Raw genomic sequence first — 11,906 nt, 5'->3', positions numbered from 1 at the left:
GTAAGTGAATAACCAGAATAAGAACATAACATAACAGATCAACACATGCAATTATAACTACAAAATTGAACTCCATAAGACACTAATTGTGGAAAAGTAAATAACCTAATGCAGGAACCCATAAACCTATAGGGTAAACTTAAAAATAATACAACCTGAACCACCATCATTTTTCAATCCTTAAGGTACAATCGGAATCCTTCCATTTCATGCCATATTACAACCATTTTCACTTTCGAATGACAATCTGATACTCATATCATCACTATCATACTCCACAATTGATATCATAAGCATTACTATCATCGATGTCATACCACCGACATCATGATTATTATTTTAGCAATATTTGAACTCAAATCAATAATCATATAATCAACATTATAATAATCATGTGGACTTAAACCAGTAGTTCATCATCATATCATCCTTATAAGTATATAATAAATATTATAATAATATCCAAATTTGAACTAGTAAATATATATATTCAATATGATAAGCGATAGCATAATCATGAGCTTAATCATTAGCATAATCACTAGCAAAGTCAATAAGCTTGAACTCTCAATATTCAATCCATCATAACCATCAAGTGCCAAAGTTTCTCAATATTACCTCAATAATCAATTTCAAGACATGCATCAATCGTGTAAAAAGTTTTTGACAGCTAACACGATCTGAGCCAAGTATGGGTCAAGGGCCCACTTCTTAATCCTCTGAATCCACTACTAGGCAAATTCTATCCCAAACTAGGGTAATGTATCTAAATCTATTTTTAGATGTTAAACAAGCCTTAATTAGCCCTAAAATAGAGATTCTTCTAGTATTATAAGCAACTAATCTAAAAAACCTAAATTATGATTTTCGAATGGCCTAGAAGGTCCAACTAACCTAAGTATTTCCAACTACCTAACTGGATGCCGAAGAAAGCTCAAAGAATCGACTAAATCACCTACTTATCCTTCTGAGAAGCTTTCACAAGATGTCAAGTTATAAAGACCACAATATAATCATATATGAGAATAGTGATATCCATATTGCAACATTGTGCTTCGAATCCACAAATCACACCAAAATTTCAAGTGAGTCTCCTTTACAAAAATCACATTTTCGAGGCCAACCCAACATTCCCTTATGCTCAAGGAGTGATTAACATAAAAAAATTAGTGAAATACAAGTTATATTGGGGCAAAAATTAAGCCTCCAACTTCTAGGGATTTTGGACAAGAAATGGAAAAAACAACCATCAATTTAGAGGAATCTTACATTAAATCCAAATGAGGATCAAGAAACACTACTAGAAATTACCCCTATTGAAATAAAACTTTTGGCAAGGGTTCCAAAAGCATTGCTATAGAGGGTATATTACAATGGTTCCAACCATTACAAAAAAAAAAAAAAAAAAAAAAAAAAGCATTCTAGTAGAACTATTTTGTTCTATAAGCATTGCTATTGTTTGATAACCACTAGGGTCTTTTATCGCAACGATTGCCTGAACCATTGCCGTAGAGTCACTATGGTAACGCTTTATTATTAAAATAAAGCTATTGCAATGCGTTATTTTTTTTATTCAACAAAAAAATCCTTTTCTATATAATAACAAGGCAAAACCCATACGCAGCCCCCTTAAGTACGCACCATTTTTTACTTAGGCACCTCAAGTGGACATTATTCCATTTTAGTACCTCAAGTAGCCATAAAGTGTGTCATTTTGGCACCTTTTGCTGAGTTGGCCAGGTGCGTGTATTGCACCTCCATGAAGGCGCGTGAAAACCATTTTTTGGCTGATGTGGTGCCTAATTTGACCCACCAAAAATATATTAACTCATTTTCATTAATTTATACTTTTTTTCTTATTTTTATCCATCAGTTTTGTCAATTTTAAGCTTATTTAATGGTGAAAATTATTGGGAGAGATTAAAAATTAGATACATATTAGGAGTTTGTATTGCCAAATATAATATATTAACTCAACGCCCATTAATTTATACTTCTTTTAAATTTTATCCGTTATTTTGTCAATCTTAGTTTATTTAACGGTAAGAATTATTGAGAAAAATTTATATACGCATTTAAAGGTTCATGAAAATTAACTAATAAGCATCTTTTTTTTAATCATTAAGGGCAAAAATCGATGAAGAAAAATAAAAAAATAAGCAACATCATTGAAGAAAAACTAAAAATCAAACAAAATCGATGAAGAAAAATTAAAAAATAAAGCTAAATCAGCGAAGAAAAATTGAACTTAAACAAAATCAATAAAAAAAATTAAAATTGAAGCATAGAAAACAAGAAAAATCAGTGAAGAAAAATTAAAAATCGAAGCAAAATTGATGAAAGAAATTTAAAAATAAAGCTAAATCCGAGAAGAAAAATTAAAATCAAACAAAATCAATTAAAAAATAAAAATTGAAGCAAAATAGATGAAGCAAATCTGAAAAAAAAAATGAAGCTAAATTCATGAAGAAAATCTAAAAATCAACTAAAATCAGTGAAGAAAAATTAAAAATTGAAGCTAAATCGATAAAAAAAAATTAAAGATAACTGGGGTACGGTGATGGGGAGGGGGTGTGGGGTCTTTAAAGAAGATAAAGAGGGGAAGAAGAGTGACGGGGTAAGTGGGGTGGTTGAAGAAAATATTAGCGGAGTGCGTGGGGTGGGGGGTGAAGGGTGGGTGGGGTGTTTTAAGAAGAAGATTGGTGAGGTGGAGGTGGCGGGTGGGTGGGTGGACTAGTAGGGTGGGTGGGTGGATGCGGTGTTTGAAGAAGAAGGTTAGTGCATGGATAGGTTAGGGGAGGGGTATTTTTTATTTAAATTAATTATTTATAAATTATTTAGATAAAAATGACACATGTTCATATTTTTTTCATCATTTTCTACGTCAGTGGAGAGTGTGTTTCACGCACTAAAATTATTTTATTGATGTAGTAAAACATGTAAAAATGACACAATGTCCGCTCTAAATGAAAAATGATGGATACGTAATGACTGCGTATGGGTTTTGCATTATCATTTTACATCAGAACACACCCATGTTGTTTTAGTTTTCCCTTTCCTTCTTCTTATTCCATTTCCTATAACTTCAACCTCATTATTTCAAATAAAATTAAATCATAATTTTATGTCCCATGACAAAAGAATAACCTAAATAACTTGGTTTCAAAATCAATTTCTAAAGCAAAGCAAAACCAAATTGGGGGTGCCGGAACATCATTGGAGCAGCCCAACCTTGTACGTAGCCACTAGTTAACTTAGCTTGTTCATAATTGGCGATTTCTGAGAAGCGAAATTGCTGGTACTATTAGAAATAGCTATCTCCAGCTATTTCTAATCTCTCCGAAGCCGGAAAGAAGCCAAAAAGTGCGACCCTGATTTCGAAGATTAGTTAATTCTTCAATTTTTGAGAAAATTTGGGGTTTTCTTCTAAGGTTTGTTAATTCTTATAATGGATGATTTTTTACCTAATTTTTTGAGTTTCTATTTTGGGATTTTCTTCTCTTTCACTTTGATTGTTGATCGAATATTTAGGGATGGATTTAAATTTCGACATGCAATAACATTTGGATATGAAAGACTTAGGGATTTGGAATAAATTATGAGGATCTTGTTGATAATATGGGGATAACGAAAATGTAAACCTAGACAAAATCATCAATATAATCATTCTAAAGACAGGGTTGTACTAGCTTTTATTTAACTGATGTCAAAACCTTATCATTTTTGGTTTAAATCAATGTGATAATGTTTGTTGTAGAATTGTAATTGTGATGTTTCTATATATTCCTAGATTTTTGCAGTTTATTCCATTATGTTCAGATTTGAAAAAGATAGCAGGGGTATTTGCAGAAACTACTTAGGCTAGTCCTGCATATTATCTGTTATGGTTTGTGATGTCTAGTAATGTAAGTAACTTTTCATATTTGATCATCATTGCATTTAATGATTGTTTTTATATGCTTTTGAAAATTCCTTATATGGCAAGAATTACTAGCTGTTGTTACAATTTATCATGAATTCTTTCACCTGATAAGGTTTGACATAAAGTGGCCAGTCATTACATACTGTAAGAATGTACGTAGTAGAAACACAAAACATCATGATACCATATTCTAAAAGGAACCCGTTTAGTATTTAGTGAAGCTTATCTTTTAGTCAAAATTCATATTAGAAGAAACCCTTTAGGGGTAGTTGATTTTCCACTAATCTTTTATGGTCCTTCGCCTAGAGTATGAAAATTCTGGGATTGTTTTAAATGGCATTTGAAAAATGATCATTGACAATATAATCTTCCTCTTTTTAGATTTCATGGTCCAAATAGCTTTGTGTCTCGGATAAATTCATTAAGGTGACTCATAAGACACAGTTGTTATGGGCCATCATTTGGGACACTAAATTGCAATCTTTTCATCTCCTTATTGAACATGAGTTGTACGTCCTTTTAGTTCCTTTTCCTTTTGTCATACTTTTTATCATTATAACCTAAGTCGTTATCTAGAATTTCAACTGTTATTGGTATTTGATTATTTATGGTACTAAGAGAAACTAAGGTAGCTACGGTCAAGTAATCAAAGTCTCAAACATGATCAAAGTTTGTTGTTTATGACATGTAGATATTTGGGGCTTCCTGGTACCTATTATCTACCAAACGCAAAAGTACATGTTGGAATATAGCATGTTTCAAGAATGACCAGTGCAAGGAACAATTATCTCATCTGTACTATGAACATGAAACAAACTTTAATATTACAAAATGGAAAGACATTGGTAAGAAGGTTCTTGATGAAAATTGTGTAAGGAGGACAAATTTAAGTATTAAATATATGAAAGAGCTATAAAAATTGTGTTCTTGACATGGAGGATTTCATTGTCAAATATTATTTTTGTCTGTGGTGGGGCTTGCAGAACTTGAGGTAAAACTTCAGCTATATGATGTGTCTAATTATATTGTTTCATTTCCCCTCCTTTTTACATTCTGTCTATTGTTAATAATTGTCTGTCTCAAAGATCTTCCCTGTCTATCTCAAAGATCTTCTTAATTGCTGCATGAAGATTATATGCTCCACATTGAAACACAAACTAACTTTCGACTCCTAGTTTAACAAAAGGTAAAAATTGAAAGCTAATGAGGTATCATCAAAGTTTTTTTCCTAGTGTACTATTCCATTGAGTGGCACAGTATTGTGTGATTAAATTTCAATTCATGAAGATAAAATGGTTGAAAGGCAAGAGGCTTCTTTGGAAGTATGTTGTATATAATTTAGACAAATATGTTCTGTTGCTTTCCTTTATTGAGGTAGCTTTTAAATTTTTCTAGAACAAGATATTATAGATGTTCTTGGAATCATGATATTCCCTGTTCATGAGAATTAGAAAATCACCCTATGGACAATGCCTTGTGAGCCTTTAACTAGTTTGATATTTCATTTTTTACAGCACATTTGGTTAGGGGCTTGAAACCAGTAGCTATACTCTGGAAAATATCTTTTTGATTATATTGGGCATTTTCGGACTCCTGCTATTTGCTATTCTCATTGGAACCATGCAGGTGCATAGACTAAAGAAGCTTTCTTTTCATTTTTTGGGCTAAGATTCTTTAGAAGATGATGCAGAATAATAATACATAAGTTTTTAGTGTGATACTTCTTTTATACTTTACTTCTTATAGCTGCTTTTTATTATTTATCCTTCTAATAGTATTATTTGGTCAGAGTGGATAAAAATTTGGTCTTTCCCCACCCTTATTGTTTCAAATTCAGATTGGTTCAAACGATAAAAATAGAGGGCTTACGTAACCTACTTTGTTACTTTCTAAACAAATGGAATGATTTATAACAACCTATTAATTACTTGATTAAGTGAAATGATTGTATATATTAAACTCCAGGAACATATAATTTTGTAATAAGTACCGCCAGTGCTTGTTGGGTTATTAAAGTTCATACATTATAATAGTGCTTAAACTTTGGCTTTGTGTACCCTACAAACCTATTTTAAATCTCTGACAAAATGGCTTGAGGAGATGAGGATCAAAAGGCGTTACTCAGAGCAGTGGATGCATTATAAAGTACTTCCTCCTGAGCTAAGGGAGAGAGTTCAGCGTTATGATCAGTACAAATGGTTGGAAACTAAAGAAGTAGATGTGCAGAGTTTGATGCAAAATATGCTCGAAGACATTAGGAGGGATATTAAGCAGCATCTCTGTTTGAATTTGGTCAGAAGGGTAAGTACTATTATCTTGTTGATAACCTAAAGTTCACAACTTGTTTGTATGTTTGAAACATTAATATTGTGAATGGCCGTTGTTGAAGGTTCCCTTGTTTGAGACCATATACGAGTGGATGCTCGATGCCATATGTGAGCGATTGAAACCAAGTTTAAGCACAGAAAAGGTGTACATGGTTAGAGAAGGAGATCTAGTTAATGAAATGATCTTTATAATCTGTGGTCCTCTAGAAATTGTAAAAACTGATGGTGGGAGGAGTGGATTCTTCAACAGAGGTATCCTAAAAGGAAACGACTTTCGTGGTGAGGAGCTACTAACATTGGCAATGGATCCAAAATTTGGTTTAAACTTGCCACCATCGACTAGGACAGTTAAGGCTTTGAAGTAAGTGCTGATGCATTTGTTCAATGTCTTCTGGTAATATCAAGGACAAAGTTGTGTAGCCAATGGAAACTATGATTTAGGGATACATTGTGAGACTTTCCTCGCAAAGGGCAATGTCGGATTGCACTATACTCGAATTCAGCTCGTTAATCCTCTATCAAAGGTGCCTTTTCGAACTGATTATGATTTATTCAGATTTACTTGTGTTATAAGTAGATGAATCCCAGGATTCTCTAAGTAAAAGTTTTAAGAACTTTAGCTAAAAGGATTGTCATTTAATCGGTACCCTTGGCTGACGATGCACAATTCTTTTGCCAAATTGAAAGAGAAGTCTGGGATAGGAGATGTAATATTAGCTCCAATGAATTAGTAGGACACCATCACCAAACAACTAAATATAAGTATGCTAACGCATTTATCTCTTTATTCTATGATGCCAAAACAGAGCAACATGTCAAACATCATTCAAATAAAAGGATGTTAGTTAACATAATGGGCAAAAAAGTCCTCAGAATCAACCTTTGAGAAATTTTGAACTCAGATTGAGAATTATGCATTACTTCCTATTCTATATATGAAAGTTCGTGAGGTATTTCTGTACCTTTATTACTTTTATTAGTATTTTATATAAATTTAAAGTCTATGTGGGGCACCTTGAGAATTCTAAAGTTGAACTAGTCAATCTTATAGTTGTTAGTTGTTGCACTCTTATTGATTTTTGTGTTTCTATGTAATTTAATATGTGGACTTCATTATATTATGCAGCTTTATTAGGTATTGATAGCGATGCTAGTGAAGTCTATCTTATGTTTCTTGCAATTTTTTTTTATTTTTTTTGATTTTATATATAGAGTCCATTTTATGTCTTTACTACAGTCTAATAAGAAATGTTTTGTGTCCATTTTATGTTGTTCTTAAGTTAATGTTTTGCATCCAATTTAAATATCATTTCAATGGTAGAATAGAAATAAAAAGGTAAAGAAAATGTTTTTCTTTGTGACAAAACTAGACATTATAGTAATGATAGAAATAGATTCCCCGATTACTCTGAATCATACATATTGTGTTTGGTGTTATCATAAGAAACTGAGAAATTAAGTAAGTAATATATTAGAATGATTCCTTAGTTATACATAATAAGATAAGTAAAAACTCGATATCCCATGACCATTTATAGCAATCCCTATAATCTCAATGAACAAGAAGAGTAGACAAAGAATACCTCAAAGAGCACAAACAATGTGATGATTAAGACGAAGAAAAAATGGTAAACATAAAAGGGAGCTAAAATAAGGTAAAAGAAATTAGAATAGAGATCTTTTCTAAAGAATAAAATATCAATAATCTTATGGAAAAGCTTTCAAGAACTAGAGGAAGTCTAAAGAGATGTAACGAGTACACAACCAGCTATTAGTCAAATAAATATTTATATAATTGCTAATATGTGAAAAACGCCAATGTACATATTTTTTCCTTTTCGTTGGTTACTAAACTTACCAGTTCTCATCCTCATCCTAGACCCCCACCCTAAGCATGTCTTTCTCATTCCTGGCTAGAAAATTAGTGAGATAATTAATAATACAGTATGAGGTGAACGTTGAAAATAAGACACATCAATATAGAACAATAGGATTGAATCAGTACCAATCTTTGATGAGCAGTACAATAGTCCTGGTAAAAAATCCTCAACAAATTTTGGCTTCACTCGACGAACTTATGTAAATTTGTGTTGAAAAAATTGTGAATGTTTACTGTCATGATCTAAAAATACAAAACCATGATAGAGCCTACTCCAACCCAATCTTTGTAGGTAAGCCTGGCGCATAGACAAAGTTAACTAAATTGAAGATCAAATAATGAAATAAAACTCAAGATTTAAAATAAAGATGAACCAACAATTAAAAATAACTCAATATCTGGAAATACACCTTAAAATCCCAAGAAATAGTGCCATCAATAGAGAGTGACTCTAAACCAAAATCAACAACTAGTATATAAAGTATCTATCTCTAAAATGAAATAACTACAAAAGCAGGATAGAACAAGCTGAAAATATGCTTCGAACGGGGATTTCACGGCAGTTTCGATAACTCAGAAATGTACGATCAGTGTCTGCGGGTAGCACGCATACCAAGATCTGCACTTTGACGATTTACAATCTGAGGTGATGATTTTACTTACCCCGATCTAACCTTAGTAGGTACGCCCAAACTCTAACATAGAATAAATAAAGAAAAGAAGATAAATAGTAATCAAAACACGAGACTTTAAAATAAATCCAAGATAATATGATAAACCAACTCAATATCTAAAATTATACAACTTAAATCCACAACAAACTAATTTCATGAGTAAAGAGCACTCTAAAATCGACATAAAGTACAAATGTATAATATCTGTCACTAACGTAAGCTAAAGACATAAGAAATTAGATGAAGCTGAAAACAAGATAAGAATGGGGAGCTCCCCCTTAAATCAAAATCCCAAAGCTGCACGAGGTTACAATCCGTGGATAGCACTCAAACTAGGATTTGCATCAAAAAGGTAAGAAGTTAGGAGTAATTACGGTTGACCAAGCTAAGTACACAACTAAAAATATAAAATAATGCTATGCATGATATATCCATCCAACAAATAGAAAAGTTTGAACGTGTCACAACTCAACTAACCCAATCGTTTGGGAACCTACTCTAATTCACCAAGATAGGAGAACTCTTACCACCCGACTAAACTACATTAAAAAGTCATTGGGATAAAGTAAACCCTTCATTTATTGTAAATGGCCTAACAGACCTCTGTACTTGTATGAGCTTATATTTTGGACTCTTCTACTCATCTCATTATCAACTAAACACTTAAACTCAATCAGAACAAGTTTTTAAAACCTCCCTAATCATTGACAAAGCTCACGTTGAATTTATTTTGCTGACTCAATTAAAATATGGTGTGTCACACTCTCTAAAGCAAGTGGATGTTGTGAATTGCTTTAAAAAAATGCTAAAATCAAAAGACAAAAAAACTAAATATTTAAAAAATGAGAAAAACAGAAGTTCACAACCCTTCCCTCTATTTCTTCCACTACTCTCCACCCAATGTTATCCAACAAACCTCCGTCAACAATTGAAGTTTTAGTGAATATTGATGGCATCAATCGAGGTTTAGATCTTGAAAAAGAATTGACCATCAATGGTGATAGTTTGTAACAGTGATTCTGCTCCAATGATTATGGATCTTCCATGGTGGTGGTGTAGTGATTCAAGAGAGGGACGAAGAAGAAGGATTGACAGGAGAGTAAATAGATTCATTTTTTCAACATCGTGCTTTTATTTATTGTGTCTGCTTTTCTTATTGAACAAGAAGACCCCAAATTTATAGATTTGTTTGATATCTGTCAAATTTCTTCTGATAAAGTGATGCTCCTAAACTTTTTTCGGATTTATTATTCAAAATTTAAATAAAGGTAAATGTCATGAAAACTTTCTGCTCATTATTGAGAAATTTTGTGTATCCGTTTGTGTTTTTATGCATAAAAGTGGTCTTTTTGAAATATAAGATTAGTGAGCGTCAATGAATTTTTCTCGATGTCCCTTTTTCTTTGTGAAGAAAAATTTAGATGAAAGAAAAAGAGAATAAAGGGTTGGAGGTGATGGTGATGGTGATGGTGGTTGTGGTGAAGGTGATGGCGGTGATCGTGGGTTGGGAGAGGTGGAGGAAGATGAGAGAAGTGGGAGTGGGAATTTTACTTTAAAAAATTTGCAAACTCATTATATTGCCTTTTATTTAATATTTATTATTAATAATTTTTAAAATAGTTAATGAAGATAATTATGACATGGCTTTAGTTTATGTGATCTGGATTTGACATGTTATCTACGTAAGGGTGAGTGAGCTGCACATGTGGTAGTAGGTGTTTAAAATCTTGTATTTTGATGGATTGAGAGGTTCAAATGACAAAGGATTAAGTAGAGGTGTCCACTTTATAAATCCGGACAAGTACAAGGGTTCAGTAGACCATTTTGCCTAACTTTTTTTACAAAACTTTATGTACAAATAAATATTTTTTCCCCAAAGACTTAGTTTAAATAAGTGCAAGAGCTACTACCTTAGGGTTCAGTAGACCATTTTGCTTAACATTTCTAACAAAACTTTAAGTACAAATAAATACTTTTTCCCCAAGGACTTATTTTAAATAAGTACGAGTGCTAATACCTTCCACAGCAAGAGGCAATAATAAAAGTTGTTGGAGATCACTACCACACTAGGCACGCTCCGTCAGTGTTGAGCTTGTAAGGGATGTTCATGGGGGGAAGCCAACAAACATGAATAGTGGCTTCCTGGTAAGGGGAACAGGGTGAAGGCATAAGATAAGAGTATTCAACAGCATTTGCATAAGCATTCTTGAAAGAGGGAGAAGCATTTAAATTGTTAAACAGATTATCATTCCTGCACCTCCAAATTTCCCACAAGCAAAACATGATTAGAGGTTTTATGTATTGATCCGCCATGCTATTGCCAGCCCAGTCCTTAACAATGCTGATCTTTTGGAAGAAAACATTCCAAAGAGAGTTGGCTTTTGGCAGTACCAGAAGATGAAGATATGAGGAATGTCTTTATTTTGGCCTGTGCAAAGCTTACAATGGGGTTTAATAGGCATACTCATACGACTAAGAGTTGAGTTGCAAGGGATCCTATCATGATTAAGTAGCCAAAGAAAATGGTTCATCTTGCTAGGGATTTTTAAGGATCAAATCCATATGTAATCCTGTTGACTAAGAGGAGGCTGAGTTTTGGAAGTGATGAGCTTATAGGAACTTTTAGTGGTGAAAATCCCTTTACCAGTGAGAGTCCAAATAGGATAATCATTTGTGCCTAAGGTATCCGGGAAGAAAGTGTGCTGAATGGAGTGGGTAATAGACAGTGGTAGCTAAAAGAGTAAAGTGGACAGGTCCCAAGAACCATTTTTCCATAAGTCAGATATTTTCAAGTCCAACATGTTGTGAAGCATAGGACCCTGATTAATACTACTAAGGGGTTCAGTATTGGGAAGCCATCTACCACTCCAAAAGTTTACCCTATCACCATTATGGATGATCCACATAGAAGCCTTCGAACAGGTATTAAGACCCTTGATAATGTTCCTCCAAGTTCTAGAGGCCCCCTGGGACTGGTTTATTGAGGTTCTGTTGGGCAAGATCCTGGCCCAAAGAGACTGGGGATTTGTAGTGTATCTCCAGGCTAAAACTGTTAGGAAAGCAGCATTCTTATGACTAACTTGTTGGATACCAAGGCCACCAAG

At 33.1% G+C, this 11,906-nt stretch overlaps 1 protein-coding gene across 4 annotated transcripts; it reads left to right on the top strand.

Moving 5' to 3' along the window:
- The first annotated feature begins 3,001 nt into the window (after positions 1–3,001).
- Positions 3,002–11,491, top strand: LOC107845838 (probable cyclic nucleotide-gated ion channel 6). 4 transcript variants are annotated; one of them, XR_007045610.1, is made up of 3 exons: positions 3,002–3,431; positions 4,614–6,223; positions 6,312–11,491. XR_007045610.1 is itself a non-coding variant. In XM_016690328.2 (2 exons), the coding sequence occupies exons 1-2, from the start codon at positions 6,023–6,025 to the stop codon at positions 6,612–6,614; spliced, it is 504 nt and encodes a 167-aa protein (XP_016545814.1). In that variant the 5' UTR covers positions 5,971–6,022; the 3' UTR covers positions 6,615–11,491. The 4 variants fall into 4 exon arrangements, 1 of the variants encoding a protein (XP_016545814.1); XR_007045612.1 differs by having other exon boundaries at positions 3,003–3,431; positions 5,437–6,223; XR_007045611.1 differs by having other exon boundaries at positions 3,003–4,913; positions 5,437–6,223.
- The last annotated feature ends 415 nt before the right edge of the window (positions 11,492–11,906 follow it).

Source organism: Capsicum annuum, chromosome 10 (assembly GCF_002878395.1).
Source record: "Capsicum annuum cultivar UCD-10X-F1 chromosome 10, UCD10Xv1.1, whole genome shotgun sequence".
Taxonomy (NCBI): domain Eukaryota; kingdom Viridiplantae; phylum Streptophyta; class Magnoliopsida; order Solanales; family Solanaceae; genus Capsicum; species Capsicum annuum.
The sequence above is the reverse complement of the archived record's forward strand: the minus strand, read 5'-3'. Positions and strand labels throughout refer to the sequence as shown.

Excerpts from the sequence above, each read along its gene's own strand:
- LOC107845838 (XM_016690328.2), top strand. The coding sequence starts at position 6,023 with ATGAGGATCAAAAGGCGTTACTCAGAGCAGTGGATGCATTATAAAGTA. Across the intron at positions 6,224-6,311 it reads GTTTGAATTTGGTCAGAAGG|GTTCCCTTGTTTGAGACCAT; the intron begins GTAAGTACTATT and ends CCGTTGTTGAAG.